At 45.8% G+C, this 22899-nt stretch overlaps 1 protein-coding gene across 1 annotated transcript in view; it reads left to right on the forward strand.

Annotated features, from left to right (window-relative positions):
• Positions 1-22899, forward strand: part of dlg1 (MAGUK family member discs large 1) — a 329265-nt gene that overhangs the window by 191078 nt on the left and 115288 nt on the right. Inside the window, exon 6 of the mRNA XM_017897948.1 lies at positions 4107-4142. Coding sequence (XP_017753437.1) covers positions 4107-4142 — 36 coding nt within the window. The remainder of the gene's footprint in view (positions 1-4106; positions 4143-22899) is intronic.

The raw sequence follows: 22899 nt of genomic DNA on the forward strand, positions 1-22899 counted from the left end.
CGGATACGGAGAATATCGCGAACTTGAAACACTTAAAATATTCGACAGCCGGTTGCAAATGGCGCGGGGGTGCATGTCGCGGAACATGACTTTAAAAAGGTTTAGCCATCGAAAACGTACTGCAACGCGGACCCCCAGCAAAGCAAAAGGACGATTGGACGCACACACATGCAAAGGCACGAGTGTGTGAGTCGAGATCGCGATTCTAGAAAGATTAGAACTATCGAGAAGGTTCTGGGACGCGTACCCCTAATAGACCAATGGACGTTTGGACGCACACACATGCAATGGCACGAGTGTACGTGTCGAGATCGCGATTCTAGAAAGATTAGAACTATCGAGAAGGTTCTGGGACGCGTACCCCTAATAGACCAAAGGACGATTGGACGCATACACGTGCCAAGAAGCGCGAGTGTATGTGTCGCGGATCGCGGTTCTAGAAAGATCAGAGACCACATCGTGAACCTTCCGCGACGTGGACCCCCAGCGAAGCAAAATGACGATAGGATGCACACACATGCCAAGACGCGAGTGTACGTGTCGAAATCGCGATTCAAGAAAGATCAGAATCTTCGAGAACCCTCCGGGACGCGTGCCCCCAGCGAAGACAAAGGATAAAACGTATAAAACGTATAAAACGTGAGCTCTCGATCGCCAGAGCAGTCAATCCTCCCAAAGAAAATATACTTGCGCATTTATTTTGCCCAGGAAACTAGTAATTCACATATGCAGCTAGGAAATTAGCAATTCAGACGTGTTTCTACAACGTTCAACGATTATTTTCAAGAGTTAGCCTCGTGTTAACCCTTTGCGCTCGAGAGGCGCTCTTCAGTCGCCATTTGATAAAATTTCGATGCACGATATTCATAAATATGTCAAATTTTGGATAATGTAACGGTGTGCCAGGTATCGAAATCAAAAAATTCTACGTGTTAATTATCATACGATTTCTTATTCCTGTTCAGAGAAATGTCGTTAGCCCTGTAACAGAAAATCTTTGAACTCCTATCCTTCTTTGGTCAAAAAATCGTCGAGTGCTAGGGGTTAATTTTCGCTGATATGTTTCTGCCATAGTTACGTGTTATTCTCGAAATGGCTCGACGCGTGACCGACTCTGTTGTTGATTATGGCACCAATTTAGGACGAGGGGTTAAAGACAGTGCTCTTAGAGAGTCCGCATTTACAAGAATTTGAACGTGCCTTCTTCGCAAGGCAAAGGAAGACAAGTTTGTGTCTTCCCCCCTGCGTTGCCTATCTCCATTCTTTTCTTTCAATATTCTGTTTGCCCCGTACTATTTCGAATCGATTACGTATTCTTTCCCTCGTAAAGAATCGGCCGAATCGATCGGCGAGTTAATTGCACCGCTGGAAAGTATCGAAAAATTCACGGTGGGCGTAAACTGCGATATCAGTCGATATCGTTGGACCCACGAATAACAAAACCGCCAGGGTTCCATCGCGAAGCAATTGCATTATCGTGGTTTCACCGGCGTCGGGGAGAACTTGTTGAATGAACTTTCACCCCTACATAGTCGATTCTTTTCAAGATCAGCCACTTCGACCGGTCGAAGGTCGTCCCTCTTTATTTTCAGACAATTATTCCCCGATGGAATCGGAGGAGTCTGTCTTCTCGTCGTTTCCCTCGGAGAGAGACGGGAACACGGCCGGATAAGGCGGAAGGGGTGGTGGATGACGGGGTGGCGAACGATCGGGCACCGTTCTCCCGTCGCGAGACGTTCCTCGATTGTTCTCGACGTTACAAAGTAAGAAATACGGAGAAAATTACCTCTCCGCTATCTGTGGCCTATTGTTGTTCCATGGCCTCTTATTTATCGCCAGGATGAAATTCCGGGCCGACTGTGGCCTGTGCAGGTCGATGCGACCGCGATTCGCAGATACGAGGATTGTTTACGCGGAACAAATGGCAGCGTTTGATTAATTCTCGGCTACCTGCTGGAACTTGCTAATCTTTGACTAGATGCTGCAACATTATCGGACACTGTGCATACGAACGATCGTTTCGCTAATATTCTACATAAATAGCCATTGGCGGATTAGAGACCGTTACATATATGTTTTAATAATAGAGGGTTCAAACTAAATGCTTCAGTACATTTCCCCTCGAGGCATATATTATAATAGTACCCGAAGGACTCGTAAACGCGCGTATGTGTATACACGCTCGCGTGCAACGAGCCCGAATCGATCAGGGTGTCGATAGATTTCGATTAGAATGGAACTGCAGGAACAGGGACGAAACGAAGAGATAAGAACGAGAAAAGCGATGGAAATAAGGAAGAATCCGTGATTCATTCCGAACGTCTCATAGAATAGGTGCAACTCCCTGGCTCCCTTTTTTCCCTTTCGCGCGACGATAACGAGCCACGTAACCTCGTTTTATCTCTTCTCTTGTCATTCGCGCAGATCTTGCCATCGTCGCGTTTCAACCATCGCGTGTTTCCTAGCCGGAGAATGAAATATTCGCGACTGATCGATCAGACCAACCGCTTCGTAATGGAGGCTATTGCTTCGGGGATGGGACGGGGAATCGGTAATTTTCAAAGTGGAAATAAATGTTCCTTCCCGAAGGGCTCTTCTAATTCGACGGTACGCGCCGGTCAAACGAATTTTCGTTTCCATGAAAACGACTGAACGATGTTACGCGTACCGTGATTAATCCTCCTTCGACGAGTGGGGACCGACTGTACACCGCGGGAAAAAATGGTAATTAAACGTGCTGGAAAAATGTGTGTACACGAGCGACGTATTGTGTCGCGGCTGTTTGAGGATGAATCGATAAACGGTCAAAGCGAGAGCGTTTCTTTTTTTCGCAACGTGGTCCCTGTTGGCACTGAGTCGCAGCTAAAACCGGGGAAAAATCCCGGGTGAAAGTGTAACTGGTCGAATTACACGGTATTAAAACGAAAGTTGCGCGAAACGCCGATTCGTTGGAGGATTTTTCGAGGCCTGGCGGAAGCGCGTTCGCGCGGAAACCAGTTAAAGGGAACTCGCCTCGACAGCCGTTCGGTTCCCAACTTTTCGAGTTAACATGCTAAATTTTCTCCGCCAATTCTCCACAGCCATCTTTTACGCGTAAACTTCACGCCATCGTGTAAATTCGCCATGGAGAAATAATTCCATCCGAAGAGAGAGAAAGAGGAGAGCGAGTGGATTGGTATTCTACAGAGAAACCGCGCGAGGCAGCCATTTTTGTTTTGTGTCTCCTCGCTCTCAAGATCCATCGAGACCATAGATGGATCTCTCGTGCGGAAAATTTAGCAGCAGCGAAATCGTTTCGCGATCGCACACGATCCTCGAGAGACCATGCAACATCCCTTACACGCGTCTCGAGCTATGGGGATTCCTCTCGCATCGTGCTCGCGTCTCGACGCGGAAACGAATCCGTCGTTTCAACTCGTCTCCCGAGACGAACGTCGTCGAATTGAAACTTGGCTCGATTTAATCGACGCGAGTGGAAGACGTTACGTTAGTTAATTAAAATCTAATTCGGTACCGGATGTCGCGGATGTCTGGGCCTGGCTTTTAACCCTTTCACTCCTGCAGACGTTGTATAACGTTGCGCTACCACATGACTGCCGGACTGCGGACGTGATACAACATCCAATCCATGGATTTCGAAGCTGTTAGAGCTTGGACAATTTTTTCTGAACGAAATCCAACTGAGAGAAATTAATTCAGGACAGGGCGTTTGTTATTCTCTTTGTAACTCAGGAGTGAAAGTGAAAAATAATGCTATCGCGGCACGGTTTATTCAAACCCACCCCGTCCGCGAGGGGTTAATTTCCCGAGCTTACGAGCGAGACGATCGCTGCAAGAATTGTCAGCTTTCGCATCGAATGAATTTTTCTTTCTGTGTTTTTCGAAGCCTGCGTTAGATTTGATCCCCTCGCAATTTCTCTTTGTACCCCCCCTGCATGAGCCCCCTGCAGCCGCGTGTTATCGCACGATAGCATGCTTTCACGCGAGGAACTTTTCGGCGACGAATGAGCGGAGTCTTTGCCGAAGCATGAAGCTCCCTAGAAAGCAAACAAGAATTCCATTCGGGGTTCCACACCGTCTAATTTTCTGGGCACTCATTGTTGCAGGCACACACGCCCCTTCTTGCGGCTGACACGAGACATGTAAGTAGACAAAACGGATGCGTGTACAAGATACGAGCGTGTACCCTCGCGCAAATCGCTTCCGTTTCATACCTCCACACGATTGACTTTTCATTCGTGCATACCTCTTCCTTTTATCGCGTACGAACCGGTGTAATATCTGTATTTATCCTGTAATATACGCAGAGTCGCGTGTTGGAATCAGCGACGCTGTTTGCTCGTCAAAAAGGAACTCGCTCGGACCAGCGTCGCTTCTCTACCAGTTTCTGTTGTTCCAACCAGTTGCACGGATTCGCGATTAAATATCAGCCGATAATATCCGGTTGGAGACACACGAGCAACCGCGCCATTAATTTCGCGATTACGCGTCGCGGTCCGCGTTACAACGTTAAACGAGCTACACTCGAATAGCTGGGATTCGCCTTTCTTCTTTGATTCCAGATATCCGCTAGATTTCCACTGGCACAGCGCGATCCTGTTTTCCCATTCCGCTTCGCCAAGCGCTAGGAGAACAGTTTTTCCGTTACGTTTAACGGGATAGAAGAGCTGTTGGAATTTCGCTAGATTCTCTTATCGCAGATATGAATCGATAGGTGCGATGGAAAAAGCATCGGGCTTGATCCCGTTCGCGTGTTTTCATTTCCATGATCGATTTCTACACGGTTTGCCAGGATTACCCCCCCGCGCCACCGTATTCCGTTCCATTATTTCCACGGGCCATGAAACACGTCGAGAACGCGTTAACAGTTTTCTACCCCGAAGAAGCCGATTATTGGTCCAAAGAAATTTCTGTTTTCGTGGAATCGATGTCGCGTGGTATAATTAAGTTCTTGCCGAGTAACCATCGACAGGAGGGTCGAGAACGTTGTTCCTTTAGGATTTTAGAAGGATATTATCGATACACTATAGCAGCGGTTTTCGATCTTCTTTTTCTTTGACTTGGCAGTCGTGTTAAGTAGAACAGAGTATAATAACCATAATATAATAACGAATATGCATCTGTGAGGGGTCCTTCTCCGTGGTTGTTGAAGTAGGCTTGTCGCAGGTGTCCTCGATGTAGCGGGGGTGTTAGAAGGGATGAAAGAATAGGGAGGGATGCGTTTCTTCCTGGGCCTAACAGTGGACTCATCGGTAAGGCTACCTAGCAGCCCAGTTTTCCAATTTTTTTTTCCAATTTAACATATATAGCATCAGAAATTAGATACAATAATATGAAAATTTAATGATACAATAATGCAAATTTATACTGTGAAATCGATGACTCCAGCGTGAAGCACTCGCGACCTAAAATCAAACCTAAGAATTATCTTATATTAGCAATTAGTTTATCTATGTACAAAAAGGCATGAAAACTATACAGTTTTTGGTTTTCTATCTAGCAGGCCCTGCCTTAGGCGGGGGATACTTAGGAGGGTTTGGAAATTGTATATATAGGAAGCAAAGAGTTTTAAAACTTTGCACTCGAAAGACGACTTTTAGTCGTCATTTAATGAGATTCTAAAGATCGGTGTTAATTAATATATCAAATTTACAATTAGTCAGCGATGCGTGGAATGTCGAAATAAAATAATTCTACGTATTAACTTGCATACGATTTCTTATTTACCGACTTTATGGTAGAAATTCTTCGAATTACTATTTTTCTTTAACGAAAAAATCGCCGAGTGCAAAGGGTTAAACCGAGGACTTGCGAAAAAGTCCTCAATCTCCTTCGAGTAGGAATCCATCTATTAGCAAGGGTGAGAACGATGTCGTCGTATATCCACGATGGATTAGATAAAAATTTGTTAAAATCAGTTCGTTTAATCGTGATTCAAAAATGTTACGCAATTTGTTTCGACTCTCGTACCACTAATAAACCGAGAACCGCTGCGTTATTATTTCCAGCTTATTCAAATACAGTTATAATTTTCGTTAAGAGCATGATGAATCACAAGGAGAAAGGCAGCCGATAATAATTAGCCGCACTCGAGGTATTAGCGTTAATGGTTATTACATAGCCGAGCAGCGAATTAAAATTCGAGCGAAACTCGAGGTACTTGGGTTTCCCTAATAGTCTTCCTTTTATTCTCCGTCGTTTATATTTCCCTCATTTTCACGCCATTTATGGCGGTTTATCGCCTTCGATCATCTCCGTCACTCGCGCATCGTTCAAACGTCGAGGGTGACCTGGTCTTTTCAGCAAACTTGACAACCAGCCACTCCACCGTCGTCAGCGCCACGCCATTCGAATGAAAAGATTCATGGAGGGCTTCATTCGATTTGCAGGATCGTTTGAAATTCAACGAAGACGGCGCATACTTCACCCCTAGATCGTAGCGAGGGAAACGAGGGGGTGGAGTAGGGTCGGAACGGCGGATTAAAGGGGTTCGGGTTGTAACGCGATTGCTCACTCGCCAAATCGAGTAAACTCTGGTCTCCGGTTCTTGCAACTTTCCGGCATGCCAACGACCGTCACGATTATCTTTCTCGTCCCTATACCCCTTTTTCCACCCGCTTTCGCGAGCCTCGGATTCCAGGAAACGGGAATCCTCTCTGACTAAGAGGTCTCTATCGACGCCATTTGTCGTCCGTAATTAGCTGCTGGATTTATATCGCTGGACAAGCGATCGCGAGAGACAGTCTCAGCCACGTTCCGACATATTTTCCAAACTTTGGTCCACGTGACAAATTCGTCTTATCCGGTTGTCCCAGTTGTTCCACGGCACACGTTTCCAGCCGACTACCGAAATCCCAAATTCCATGTACGTCGCGAATCTCCCTCGAGAAAACACACCCCTGTCTCGCATTATCCCGGCTCATCGAAATCCTAATTCCATTAGAATTCCTGCTCGCCTCCCTCGTTTCTCTACCTTCCACTATCCGGTTCAGCCTAACCGATCGTTATTGTCGTTGCGATATTTTTACCCATCGTCCAGGTGCTTCGTGCATTGCTGCACTGTGTCACGAATATCGCTGATTAATTCCAGGGTACCCTCGTGTCTCGAGTTCTTCTTTGGCGTCGAGTTCGTCCTTGTTACGAAATATGGCGGAAAGAGTTACGATACCGGAGATATATTTTTTCCAAGGCGCCATTTTTTCACCAAATTTTCAGCGAATACACCAGGCTCTCTCTGGTCATCGCTGCACGATGACACCGCGCGGTGGTACCGCGACCGCGACCGGAATAAGAGGTCGTCGGTGAACCGCGCACAGTGGTTACCCCGTGGTGTTGCTCTTCGTGTCACTTCCTGCGCTACCAGCCCCTGCAATTGCATTACGGTCGAGCGGCATTATAACGGGACGTGTCATATAAATCACACGGAATGACGCGAGCGTGACGGTGTCGGTGCCTGTCCCTCTGCGTCCGCGCAAATTGTCGAGATTAGTTGTTGACGACGGATCACGGATCGGCCTTCCGGTCCTCGAAGGGTAACCTGTGGGTCCTTCGGGCCCAGGCTAAATTAAAGGAAACGGACGTCACTTTGCATCTCGCGTCCCGAATCGACGCGTCACCCGTTCGTTTCTGTCCTCCATTCGCTTTTTCCACGCAATTTTTCCATCGTTCTTTTATTTACGTTAACTCGAGAATTTTTATTGCACGATTGGAAGTTTTTTACTCGTTAAAAACGCTAGCTCGTTATGCAACGATCGTTGCGAATTTATTTTTTAACATGTTCGATGCTTGCTATACTTTTTTTTTTTTCTACGTACGAGGGAGGGTACATAGCGCGGAACCACCCCGAACGACAGAGCCGTGGCTATAGCATTCCTTTACCCGTTTTTCCCCGCTAAAGTTTTTCCTCCTGTTGTAATTTAATTAACGAATAGAATTTTTTCGAAATACCAACGCGCGGCGTTTTTCCTCGTTAAAACAGACACAACCTTGCAAGTGAAAATTGAAACAACATCCCGTTGCTCGGATATCACTCCAATCGATCGGTTTCATTCAACGTTTACTAGTTAACTCGTTAAGTTGTCTCGTTATTAAAATGTGCAAATCCGAGTCGTTTTATTAATAAACGCCAGCCTGTTCGAGCTGCTTTTTGTACGCGAAATACGCAGTTACGGTTACAGGAATCACGGAATGAATATTAATAGTCACCGGCGCACGCATTACGAGTAATTACATTTTTCCGCGCATCGGAATGCCGTTCCCTGCATGCAACGCTCCCCGGCGAATGATAATATCGCGACAATTAGCGCGTCGCGTTGTTTTTGCTTCGTTAAAAAACACGAAACGTATCGCAAATCATCGGCCCGATATCGTAAACTCTCAGTCGTATTCGATATCGAGCGACGTCGCGTTTCATTTGTCGAATTTATCCTCATATTTCTGCTGTTTACGAATTATCGTCGGGAATTATTTACCGAAAGCAGCGTCTCGTTAATCGTTGGGCTATTAGCCACTTGACAGAAGTGATTCGGGACGGATATTAAATAATCCGGGATCGATTGGATCGCATTCGATATTTCCAGCCGGCACGCGATCCAATAACGGAATCATCGATTAACGGAAGACGCGCGTAGACCGATCGACCGGAAATGTTTGTACGAGAATTAGATCACCCGCAGTCCGAACCTCATGCGCGCATGCAAATACGTTTACCGCAGGTGCATCAACTTTGATTGGCAAATAATGCGTTGCTGCATCAGAAAGGTTGCGTCGATTTGCTGTTTCGCGAACGGAATCGTTTGCGATGCAGTCGAAATTCACCCCCGAATCTACCCCTGCAATCGTGTTTCGACCGACCCAACTTAATTAGGCGCGATAAGGGAACAGATTGAAATTCCGACGATTCTTTTTCTCGAGAAGGAACTGGGTCAGTTGCCGGGTCGGTAACGAGAAGCATTTTTAAATACCCTCGAATGTGTAAAATATTAAACAGCCGTGTAATGTGGAAATTCTTAGAGCGAAAATTGAGAGTCGAAGTAACGTAATAATTTAGTACCAACGAAATTGAAATACTCGAGGTATCCTTTGTCCAAAGTCAGCCATTAGGAGTGCTCCTTTTCGCGAGAAGGTTCCCGATTTCCGAATTATGTCGTGGCTTTTAACTCTTTTCTTTTCTAACGTGTAATCATTTGTTTATCACATTGTTTAACTCGTTTGCATCATGGCTCTACTTAAGGTGCCGTGTTCAGGCATCAGCGACGTTCAACCGACGACTGGTGTTTATCAGCACTTATACATAATGACAGTTAAAAAGATTTTTAGAACAGAGGTAAAACTTGTTAAGAATATAATGAACTGATGTAGGTGAGATGCTTGCGAAAGGGATCAAACGTGTTCTGTAGTATACGAAGAGTATTCAGCAACTGATAATGGAAAAAAGTCAGCTCGCGGAATATTCCGCGCTTGGATGCAAATGGGTTAATTATTTCGGTATAGGTATATTTAAAAATTGTATACAACGCGATTCGTCTCACTCAGCAGAAACAGAGCGCGTGTCACGGGTTGAGAACCACCGGGCCATGTCCTTCGGTGGATTTCGAGCCGAAACAGGTTACAGGAAGAATTGCAGGAAGATCAGAAGACCAGAAAGCAGACTCTCCCTTTTAAGTGGCCGGGGAATTTTTACTCCCCCGTGAAAAATGAGGCAATTCGGGCAACTTTTACTAGCTTCGCGAACACATCCATTTACATTTCATTCGTATCGCCCGATCGTTGACTCGGCCGTGATTAATTTACTCCGCCACGGTTCCGGGCTGCGTTTCCGTAGACTTTAACCGCGCGATTAAAGCGGTTGACTTTCCATTCTCCGCGGGGTACCGCTCGGTCTTATCTCCAGCTAGTCGCGGCAAACGAGCTTCCAATTTTCTTTATCTTTCCCCCGAGCACGAGCGTTTTCGTTCGCCAGGCGACGTATCAACCGAGCGTGCTTCCGACTTTCTCCAATTTGCGAGCCACCTTCGCCGATACAGGCATCTCCAGATGCGAGAAGCCCGCAGGCACGCGGCGAAAATTAGGATTGATGCGAGAGGCTGCGGGAACGCGCAGCAGACCCTGCGCTGTCGCCTCGACGCGCCATTACGACGCTTCATCGACGTCGCGCCGCTTAAACGACACCGCGTACACGCTTCGCGGTTCTTCCCCTTCGTGACCACCCTTCCGAGCAGAAAATTTCCCACCCGGACCCGCTGCTCTTTGTCCGCCGCGTATCGGGGTGGTTTATCGGCCGAGGATTCCGCGGGATGAATAAAAAGGTCGATATATCTTCCGTCCGAGTACCGTCCCTCTTCTGCTCGTCGTCTAGATAAATTGGCAGCCTTAATTGGAAAATGGATGGCCGTAAACGTCCGACGGGCTAGCGACGAAATATTCCAGGAGTAATAAATCGATTCGCGTTTCCCGCTGGCTGCTTACCATCCACCCCGTCGAAAAGCTATTTACCATAACGTGGCGTCGGTGACAGGGCCCGGTGCGGAGCGACCCGAGTCAGATGGAAGGGTCTTGGTCTCCCGGTGTCACGGCTGCGTGGATTTCAGCCGCGCTGGCATGGAGCAAGGTCGTAAAATTACGGACGTAAACCGTAAGTGGTAGGTGCCAGTGCGGAATGAAGTTCGTCGTTGAATCGAAAGAGGGAAAGCCTCGGTGGATCGCTTCGTCGATCCACGAATGGAAAACACACGGCACAGTCGGCTGTAGCCGAGAGGACAGGAGTGGATCCATTCGCGTAAAGTACGGGGTGCAGTAAACCGACGGGGATTACCGAACGAAAGTATTCAGGATGTCGGATGCTCTTAGGAAATCGCGCCATTTCGATCCGACCGCTTCCGCCATCTCTCTTTTATGACTGCAGTACCGCGAAATTATTTCTCGCGAAACTTCGAAACAATCGTCGATTGAAAAATTTTCGTCGAATATTGAAAACGTAGATTCGCTGAAATTTAAAGTCTGTCGCGAATTTCCGTCGCGTTGGAAAGAGAGGCAGAGAATTTGGGGGTGTTAATCGATTATGTTCCGTGATAGGGATGAAAGATGGAAGACGTCCGAATTATCTTGGTCCTTTATTAACGATCGTCGATTTTCTTACTGGAAGACGCTGTCGGATACCACCTGGACTTGGTCCACGAGTCGAGGTTTTAACGAATTAGATCCCACCCCCGCGAAGTTCACCCAAACACCACGAAGTTGAACATTAAACGGAATGAGAAACGGTTATCGCCACGTTCGCTCGGAAGACCAGCGGAATTGCCCGGCAGATAAGACAAGCGCGGTATTAACCGAATACGAGGAACTGTAAATTTATTCCGTGCTTGTAGTCCACGTCAGCAGGGCATCGCTAAAGATTCCATCGGTCTAGAAGAATTCGAGTGCGCGTTATGCCGGTCACGTTCGCCAGCTTCTCTTTTGGATTTCTCCCTTCCAGTTGTCCTCTTTATCCCTGCTTCTCACGGCCGAGGAAGGGGTTGTCAAACCCTGGTTACACCTTCCTTTCACGCGGAAAATCTCCTCGGATGCTCGTCACGCTGGATTTCACGAGGGAGGCGATATGGCAACGGAGATTGGATGATCCGAACGATTTTGCGTCCCGCGTTATCTCCGTCTTTCCGAACTTTCGGAAATTTTTCGTCCATCGGGTTCGTCTTCGTTGATTGTTTAGGGATATTTACGTTGGCTATGAGGGAAAAGCGAAATATCGTGGCGAAATTTGCTTTGTAATGGATCGCACGTGGAAACAGGGCAATCCTAGCAATTCTGTATCTCGTATTGCCTCCATTTTGAATTCTTCTTACATTTCCCGTCGATCGCGTGCATCTTCCAGTTTATCGGACGAGAGTGAAGCGAAAGATCGTCTCGGATCTCGGTTGCATTCGGCTCGAGTAAGATGTTTCAGATTCTCCGCGAAATTATAACGACAATCTAGATTATGTAGTTTATGGCGCCTGATACGAGTTATAATGTACCGTGAATTAACTCCTCAACGTGTTTCTCGGGGAATCCTATACTCTGATGGTCTTTGATTAGTGACTCGGTGGTTGTGTTCAAGTTCGTTAACTATCTGCCCGCAAGCCTGGAAATAACTTGCCGCGCGTTTGATGATGATGTAGTCGAGTGAAAGTAACGAGATTTTTGCAGAAACGATAATTATACTTTGTCGGGGGGATAATCGAGTAACGTGTAAGAATGATTAAGCGAAATAGGTAACTTCCTTGGGTGAATGGGAACGGGATTCGTTAGACGAGTCGCTGATGTCGCGAATTAAGCGTGATTGGATTTTAATCAGACACGTATCAGGAACTAACGAAAATATCAAGGGGTTCTCACAGGATTTCTCCTTCGGTTGTGCAATGTAACAGCATGATTAAGGTGTTAAGAATGGCTTTAGAGGGCAAGAATTTCGTGTCGCGTTCACGCGGACTGCGACATTGTAATTAATTTAGCTTCTCGTGCCTCTTGTTCCACGCAATTTAATTCCCAATGGGTTTCATTTATTATCAAGACAGAAAGTTGGTCGACAGCACGTCGATAAGTTTCTGACTCGTCGGTAATGAACCAACTTCGCTCGAATCGTTAATAAATCAAACGCAGGACGAACGACGAAATTATGTCCGTTTCTATTTAACGTTCGTTCCATTAGAATCCTGTTGCTCGAAATGAACATCCTTTAAAAATCACTTATTCCCCATCGAGATCGCTTCGTCGATCAAGGTTACTCGAAGGTCGAATAGGGCGCGTCGAGATCGTATCGTTCACAGTTGAGGGCCTTTGAACAACCCTAACCTTGGAGCCTATCACGCACCTCATTCACCCAAATGTGCTATTTGCGGTCAAGGTTGTTCGTAGGTCGCGTATAGGCCATCGAGACCGCGTCACCGGTGGTCAAGGTCGTTGCAGAGCGAACCTCAGAGTTCGTTAGGAAATTAACGGCAAATTGTGACCTTCGTTTCGTGCGACTGTCGAACGACCACGACCCTAAACGACGGGACACTCGAGCCGATTTTATTGCCCCGTTGGCCAGGAAAACCACGGCTACACGAAGTCCCTGAGATTGCATTAAAGTCCAGTTAATTACTCCGGAACTAGCTTATGGATTTCATGCAAAACTTACCGCCATAATCTCGTTTCGAACAAAATTTCATTTCGTCGGCCGCGCAAACGTTCCTCATCCAGAATTTACATGCATAATCCGAAAAAAAGCAGCGGTCCGACCGTGCAACCATGCTACTACCCAAGTCCCTATTAATTACACGGTTTGCTGAAAAATATGCAAATCGACCAACAGCCGTGTTGTATATCGTAAACATTAGAATTTCGCGAGAATACGCGTATAATCCTTCTTTTTCCACCTTCGTCTAAATTAATATGCAACACGTAACACCGAATGTGCACGATGATCCAATTGTGCACGATCTTCTCTCACCTCTCTTCTTTTCTATACTGAAATACGAGTTTCGCTATAATTTTATCCAGTTCTAAAGCGTCAAAGCCAGGTCATGAATCGTTTGTTTTCATTTTTCGTTCTGCTCTTCCGCGCGGTTGCTGCGCCGTGTAACTCGCGGAACAAGCGTAAAGAAACACCGAAACGTTGTTAATGAATATTTATATCATTACCGTGGTTCGCGTATTCCCGTGCAAAGAAAGCCCTGCGGTATTTCCGCCGGCCACTTTTTCGCTTTTCCGAGAGAGAACCTTGGAAAAACAGAGGCCAGTCCTTCAAAGGATTCTCGCCGCAGAGATCCGTAAATTCGGAAGTACCGTTTTCATTAGACGTCGACTCTTAAACGATTCCAACTTTTCACTGCGCCTTTTTCTCCACGGACGTATACACGCGTTTCTGTTTCGTTGCTCGTCAAGGTTTTGCGTTCTTCGTGACCGATTAAAGGGATTAAAATGGCGACAGAGCGAGGTCGAAGTCGACGAATGGCGACAGTGTCACGGGTGGATGGTGTCGTTGCAAGTACTCGGTGGAATTTCGAACATTGGTAGCGAAGTTACCAGTTGGTTCGAAGTTACACCAGTCGATTGACAGACCCGTTCCAGATTCCGTTTCTCGAGATGTTAAAGTATAGTTAGTGTCAGTGATACGATACAGACTTGGATTCTACGAGAAGATGTTTTCGACATCTGGAAACACTCGCCTGGGTTTTCCCTTTTCCGGAGTCCCTAGTTTCCAGGACCTTAGGGAAGGTCTAGTTTAGTGTGGTCCAGTCTAGTCCCAAAACTGAGGCCTGACAGTTAACCCTTTGCACTCGACGATTTTTTGGCTAAGGAAGAACAGGGGTTCAATGATTTTCTGTTACAAAGCTGACGATATTTTTCTGAGCAGTGAATAAAAAGTCATATGATAATTAACAGGTAGAATTATTTCATTTCGATACCTCGCACACCGTCAGATTATCTGAAATTTGACATCTTAATGAATATCGAGCTTCGAAATTTTATTAAATGGTGACTGAAGGGCACCTCTCGAGTGCAAAGGGTTGATAGTATAATTAATAATAAATTAATAGTGAATAGTATTTAAATTCATTTAGTCTGTTAAACTAAGGATTGAGAAACGGTAGATAGGTAGCCTAAGATTTCGACACTCGAAAGACCTATCTTCCATTTACGGATGTTGATTATATACCTATTTTTACTGAAAAGTGAGCTAATTTGACTCTTAATAAGAAAAATAATTCCAAATCGATTTAAATGAAATATTTATTATTAAAAAATTCATTGGAAACGTTTTTCACATATAAAATCTGGTTTTGAAATACATTTTCCGCAAACGTTTTTATTGCATTTAGCACAAAGGCTCTGACATCTATTTCTATTACACGATTCTTGAACTTGACGATTCTTCCGTGCGTCAATAGTGTGAATTTTTATCAATAGAATGGAAGTGTTCTCGACATTTCTATATTTACTTCTTTGCTCTTCAGCCAATTGGAAAATAAAATCTTTTCTTGAAATATTTACTCGAGTGGTCTCTTTATATAGAATCCAGGTATCGATAGCTGTTGAATCTAAAATGTTATAGAAAACTTGTAGAAGCTATCTACGAGAGCCTGCTTTAACGCTATATTTTCGGGCCATTGGGTAAAGTATATCCACGTCATACTTGGTGCTATAATAAAATATTACTGGTTCTAGAATAAATTTTTTATTTTTTTTCAATTATTATATTTTTGTGTTTCGAACTTAGTGGTAAAACTTTTTTATTAGGCTTGCTTTTATAAATGGTTGCAAAAGTTGCCCAAGCCTAATGTCAGCTATAAATTTCACGCGTTATGCGATTAACTGTTAAATCATTTTATGAGTGAAATTGGCTCACAATTGTAAAAATAGGTATACCACATTTGATAATGCGAAACGAAGGGATCTGCGAGGGAGAGGAGTCAACATTTACATATATTTCATTACGTAACTATATTTTTAGAAAATAATATTTAACCCTTTGCAGTCGACGATTTTTTGACTAGAGAAGAGTAGAAATTCAAAGATTCTCTATTAAAAAACTAACGATACTTTTTTTCGCAGTAAATAAAGAATTGTATAACAATAGAATTATAGAATTATTTCGATACCTCGCACACTGTTACATTCCATTAAATTTGATATATTAATCAATATCGATCTTCCAAATTTTCTGAAATGGTGACTGAAGCTCACCCCTCGAATGCAAAGGGTTAAGTTTTATATATATATAGTAATCAAATTTTTAACGTATCCGTAAATCTAGTGTTCACTAGCCACATTCGTTTAGTCGTAAGCCAACGTGTATATACACGTTGCTTTTATCAAATGCTATCACTGCTCGCGCGATTCCACGCTATTTAAGTACATTCTTGAATAGAGCGTATCAGGAATATAAAGTGCTCTTACCAACACCGTGTATTACCAAAGCAAAGCGAACGAGTAGAAGCCCGACACCGATTTGGATTAATATTCCTTTCTCTCGTTGCCGCCATTTTCCCACTTTCATCCCTTAAAGCGCGTCGTCGAGAGGAGCTTTTTGTCCTCTCCCGATGAATTACCATCGCTTTACTCTCTCCAACTCCGCGTTTCTTAATTGATCTATGAATAAATCAGCCCTGGATTCACACGACGCCGGTAACGTAGTCGTCGTCGGCATCTTAATCCTTATTTATGCACCGAGTAATGGTCCGCTCTGGAAATTTCGTCTAATTTAAATTAATCAAAACCGTTCCAGGCAGACGTCGTTTCTCCTTCTTTCTGTCTTCCGATTTCAAAGATTCTTCCTTCTCGCCCCATCTCTCTCTTTTTCTCTCTCTTTCTCTCTTCTCGTGCATTCGTTTTTATACTCGAAGCGTCGCGATCCGTACGCCGGGGTACGAATTTTCCATTCGAGCCGCGTCGAATGGGCCAACGACGACTTTCTCTCGTTCAAGTCCACGGCCTTTGCGATTGCCAGCGCGCGAATGCCAGGGGCTCGGTGTTTGCTGAACTTTATTTAGAATTTACGCGACGCGATGATTTACCTAGAGTTAATTCCACGGTATTAAGCCGAGCGTCCAGCTACTAGCCCGCTTTGAACACTCGCAACCGCGTTTATTATAACGCTAGATCTGCTGCTTCGGCCGATTATATACGACTCGGCCCGCATCGGGTCTACAGGTGCGTTTAATTTGCGAAACTCGGAGATTTACCATCCGGTAGCCGCATTCTGCGGACGCCAGGTTACGTAGCTCGTAAATCCAGAGACCGTGCGTGAAGCGGCGGAACCGGTCATCCGACAGCTTCGGGGGTGCGTGAATAACGCCAGTCCACCCACCCTCGACCATCTGATTCTCGCCGCGGAAAAATACGACATCCACCATTTCGATCAGCCATTTTCATCGCTATCGCGTCAATCGTTTCTATCGGGACTTTGACCTTTAACCTGTTTTCACTCATTTTTTGGACTATTCGGTCTCTCTTTTACTCAGTTTTATTTCTGAAAGACTTTCCACGATACGCATTTTCGCGTATCTATCCCAAGAATTGTTAATTTTCTCTTCTTTCTCGCTGTTAAATTATTTTTATTTATATCAGTTAATTTTTATTCCATTCGTTTCTTTGTTGGTAGAATATTTTCACCGGTATCACAGAGCAGTGTGGATCAGTTAGTAATGGTGTAATAGCCAAGGAGACAATGGAGAGAGTCGTTTGAATTCGCTTTGATGAAATTCTTGCCCATTCTTTGGGCACCTTTAAACCAGGCTTTACACCGCGCGAATTTTTCCCGGCAAAATCGAATTCGCGGTGATTGACAGACTCGTGCGAATGATCCGATATTTTTAATCGACTTCTATGCACTGGCCTGCGGTTTTTCGCGCCGGAAAATTGGATCGTACGACGGCTAACGCGATTAAGAATTAATTGATCGTTAAAACCCCTCGGTACCTGTGTTACACGTAATAACGATCGGTTGACGAACACTGGCACTGGCCAGCCGCCAAATCGTCGAACGAGTTCGATTCGAATTTATAACACGGTTTCGCCTAAATCGCGCTCGCGACACCGCCATTTTCTGCAATTCTCTGTCGTCTTTGAAACTCGCCCCCCCGACGTTGATAGTCAAATCGTTGGATATTCTTTCTTCCAAGTATTTCCCTCGTTCCGAGAAGCTTCCTGCCGTTTACCGTTCTCTGAAACAGCCATCGCTAATTCCATACAAATTATAAGAGGAACGTTCGATAACTATTTCGGAATAAAGCTGAGTAATAATATTCGCCAGCGATGTTCCATGGAAAGAGATCAAAGTTCGCGTTAATTTCGCAATGGCAGTGAGTGCAAAGGACCGTGACGTAACTTGTTTGTTATTCATAAAGAATTTCCCGCGATTATGGGTCGTTGACGAATATTCAACTCTAGGTCGCTTCTCTAATAAACTATACACTCAGAGTTCTTGCAGTACCAAAAGACTCTGGAGCAATGATTTTTATCGCCAACGTACCACGCTACTCTACAAAGTGGACTTCTAATACGACACTTAGGACTGAAAACTAAATGGGTAGAAAGACCACGAGTCGAAAAGGACTCGGAGAATGTTGTAAATTTACGAAATTCTCGCTTTTCCTTCGAAATGAACGTCAATCTTGTTAATTGGTAGGAAAAGCTCCAACACACCGCCAGCTTATCCCGTTTCATTCCATAACGTTTAACGTACTGCTCGTACACAGCTGCCACGAAAATTCTTCCGATTTTCCTCCGCTTGTCCGGAATTTTTTAATTACTCGTTGGCGAGCGCGCCGCGTACTTTCTCGCAAAGGAATTTATTAAACCATTTACGCAACGTTACATCTCGCAGGGAGAATTACTCTCGGCATGGTTAGCTAAAAATTTTCATCGCGGCCTTCCCTCGTTTGCGGGGCGTTTATCGCGCGAAACCGTCGCGAAACCGTCGCGAAAACCGCGGCGAGAAGGTCGCGAACGTCGCGAAAGCCTCGCGTATGTACCCCGAATTTCGCGTGCACGGGACGCGAAAAATTCGCGGGACTCGGTAGTGGGAAAAAAGAATTTCTCGTTGATTAACCGAAAGATATAGCGGTATAGCCATTAGGATATTAATGCGGCTTTTGCCAGGCCGTCGTTTTGTTCCGCGAGACGAACGGCTCGTTTGCCAAGCCGCGTGTAAACTTTTTGCGAGTTTCCCACACGGTATCTGAGACGCATCAGACTGATTGCGACGCGGTGTGCCAAGTCGCTAATAACGATACGCCTTCGATATTCTCTGCTAATTTTAATTATCCCGATATTTAAATAGGCGCCATCGCGGTACTCGCGAGCTCGATTCCGCGATTCGTTTATACTCGCGCGATTCTTGCAACCTTGCGTTTGCTAAATTCAGCGAGAAGTTGGCATCCTATGCGGAAGTTCCTTAACAAACGATCTTTTATTTCGCCGTGCATCTCGCGACTCCGACGTCTTCTGAAACTTTGGCATCCTCGGTGGACGTTAAGAGGCCTCGGTGGTTGTGCTCAAAGGGCAAGGAAGAGCAAAGTACCCCGGGTGTTCCTAGACGCCTCGCGCCACGATTTTCCCCGGCTCTTACAGTCAGCGATTAGTGCTGGTTCTCGGTGCCAGCCGAGCGACAGAAATCTTCGGATACAGAGGCGAAAGAAGCTGCGAGAAAAGGACAAGGCGAACTCGACGCGAAGTCCAGTGCCGATCCGACGCCTCGTAGTTGGAGTTACTCCAATTTTGCTAATGCGCCCGTGCCTGGCGGAGTAGTCACCGGCAGGCCAGCGAGTTTCGCGTTTCGAGAATTGCACTTGGACCTCGTTTGCCTCGCCTCTCACCTTGGCTGTCCGTCAGGAGTCTGGTCCGTGGGCAAAACTCGACAACTTTTCGACGACGACGACGACTTCCACTCGAGGGAAGAAAGATCGTCTCTCAGGGGACGCCCGCGTGCTAGGGACCAAGCCTCTGGCACGCTGCCGGACACTCGTTCCTGCACATTTTCGTGCCCGACCTTTCGCGCTATTAATGGACCGAAATCGCTCTACCGAAATGGGAAAATCAAGCTTTTCGCTCGCGCCCGTTTCGAAACCACGTGCTCGCGCGTATGCCGCTAATTTCGGAGAGCGTCGCGACGACCGTCGACCTCGAATTCGCGTAATAGCTGCGAACCGTAAGACGAATCCGTGGGAGAGTCCCCGACTTTGCGCGCTTCTTGCACGGTTGTTGTTCGTTTCAAACGATGACGATGCGAGTGAAGATGATTGAAAATAAAACGCGTTTCATTCTCCGTGTGCTCGTTTTCCCTTGGATCACTCGGCAAGAGCGAGTATGCTGGCTTTTACAATTCATTCCCGTTACTATTCACGCTCGAGAAATCGGTTTAGAGATGTTCGAATGGTTCTTATATCGGCGCGGTGCTATCGTAGACGATTCTACACGTAATCCGTGGCACATCGAGGACGATCATTCGGGGCGAAACCACTTGAACCACTTGATCTCGAGGCTCTCGCCGGGTGTCAAGTGCAGGGGCGATACCCGATTGCTTCATGGAGATGCGTGCCACTAATCTGCGCTCAGCAGATGTTTGATATCGATGCGACCAACGTTGTGTCACCCTACACGTGACTGCGGAGATACGTAGTGTAAGTTTACGCTACCTCGACGCGTGTTCGCGATGTTCGTTCAACGCTGTTCCACCATTCCGCGTATCCAGCACGATTTGGCTCAAGGCCACTTTCATTGCGAATCCTATCTTCCGCGACGAACCATCGACTAGTGGAAGTACCGAGAAGATCCACGGTACAGGTAGATACCTAGACGTGTGTCTTCGAAATTAGACATTTTTATTCCGTTGCGAAACGAAAGTCTTCCGACGATTTTTGTGAATCACGTGGATCCCGTAGACCGTCCATGCGCCTGTCGCAATTCGCAAAGAAATTTGCAAAGAAATTCGCGAGAAAATTCGCAAGACGGGGACACTGATTCAACGAGATACCATACGCTCTGCCCAATAACGCGTTTGCACCTGGAAACCGCGGAGACACTGGTTCGTCTCGATTACTCGGAGCAACGGAACACGAGAGGATCTTTCTCACAGCGACGAGAGTAAACACCATGACCGGAGAACTGCGATGCTCGCGACATTATTGCGAAACACCTATGCCACAGGATCGTTCCCGTTCGCTTCAACGTATCGCGACACGTATGCGGGCTACGTGACGCCATCTTATTCGAGGTGATCAAATCCCAGTCGAAATTTCGCCAATCTAACGCCCGATGGATTTCTGTAGCGAATATACGTATGTATATTAGAAGGAAAATCGCGAAGTCGTACAATTACGGCGATGATATTGGACAAATCGATATTCCGATTTTTAATTAAAAATTTGAAATCGGTTATTTGAGCTGCGGTAGATTCGCTATTAAATACCTCGTATTACTATTTCGAGAGCCGAAACAAATATACTTTTACGCTCGATTGACTTCGCGATACGTATATTGCTCGCGCGTAGTATACGTGTTCGATTCGACTGTTTAGTTTGGACGATCGAAAATCGCCCGCCAGATATATCGCACACGCGAGACGCCCATTGGAACGACTTGGTGTATCGGAAAAATGGAAAATTTCGCAGGGAACGAGGCTTTGTGCGGGCAGGAATTACAGGTGAAACCGCACGGTTTCGCCGATGAGCGTTTTAATTAAAATAGCAAAAGGAAGGCGGGAAATTTGGCGTGGAAAAGGGGACTGCGGCACGGTCGGCTACTTTTCCCTATCGCTGGCGGATATGAAATATTTCTGGCCCTTTGACGACCGCGCGGGGGCTGCGCTGTTTCCACGGGAGCAAGAGGAAACGGGTCTTTTCGTTTTAATTTCGTAAGACAAAAGGCGGCTGCGTGTTCCATGCACGGCTCGAGTTACCTCTCGCGTTAATTCCGCTTAACGCGACTCGGTTTCTCGCCTTTTGCACGCACCTTACGCGCGCTCCCGCTTGCGTTACTTTAGGATGTAATATATATGCTCGCCTTGGCCGGGCCGGCGAGGAGGAAGTATTAAGTTTAAAAGCAAATTTCTCGTCGCCTGAATTTATTCTGACGCGTGAAATTAATATTCCGCCTAGCGTGCGCGAGTTCTGCGTTTCGTCGCGATATCGTAATAACGGAGGCACCCTCTTACGGGTCGGAAATTAATTTATTCCTTGGCCGCGACACCGCGGAAAGGAGTTCATTTTTCCCCGAAAAATCCCCTGGAACGCGTTTTGTACCCCGCGGAGATACAAACTCGAGCGTATTATTCGGATATTAAAACGACTCCAGAGGCTGTACACGGCCTGACGTTTAAACAGGTCGATGGTCTTTAACGCGTCATCCCGCCCTTAATAACGCGCCTGCCAGTCTGCCACCCCTTTTTAGGCGAATCCGCTATTTATGGCGTCGAGGGCGAGGACCAGGGCAACTGTCCGATACACCCGGTAATTTCATTCGTCGTTAAACTCCGTTGCCCGCGTTGAATCGCACCTTAGAATTTCCGCCATACCGTTGCCTGTAAACCTTCCAGGTACCGGCCAGCCACGCCATCTCTGACAAGCATCCCTCGCGATTTTACGAAGATTTTATTCCGCGCCCTAGATGGCCGTCACGGCCAAGCCCGCACGGGTTAATTACATTTTCGGCCTCTAGGCGTAAGTAGACGAAATTTACGGGTCACTTTGAAGTCGCGCGATGATCATGCTCGACGACCAATGTAATTGACACGATTAAGTCAGCATAGACGTAAGACTGTCACTCGTGGCCCGTTGCATACTCGGACAGAATTTTTAGAGGTTAAGGGTTCCGTAAACTCTGTATTGGCAATCCTTTGCGTTATTAAGCCTCTGCACTCGACGACTTTTTCGTTACAGAAAAATAGTAATTCGAAGACCTTCTGTCATAGAGTCGACGATATTTTTAAATCGAGAAATCATATGCAAATTAAGACATAGAATTATTTTTCTTCGACATTCCACACATCGTTAGGTAATTTTAAATTTGATATATTAATTAACCCTCTGCAAAATACTTATTTGCAAAACCAAACCAATTTTCGTTAATTTGTACTCGATTTCTTTTCATGTTATAGTACAAAATTTAAACATACTTTAAAATTCAGCTTCGAATTGCTAGTTTCCTACTACCAAATATTATTATACAATTTCGAGGATATTCTCGGTATATGCACCGATATCTCAACCTGTGAGTTACATTCGTAGATGCAATTTAGCCTCTCTCAAACCTCTAGCACCCCCCAGTGGAGAAAAATGGTTGAAAGCGATTTTAATAATGGATGCACTCGACGCACGTAAATAAAACTTCGAGTTACCATATTTGAGACGTAAGACAAACGTCTCGAGAGCGTAGCAATAG

The sequence above is a fragment of the Eufriesea mexicana genome, unplaced genomic scaffold (assembly GCF_001483705.2).
Source record: "Eufriesea mexicana isolate 0111107269 unplaced genomic scaffold, ASM148370v2 scaffold596, whole genome shotgun sequence".
Taxonomy (NCBI): Eukaryota; Metazoa; Arthropoda; class Insecta; order Hymenoptera; family Apidae; genus Eufriesea; species Eufriesea mexicana.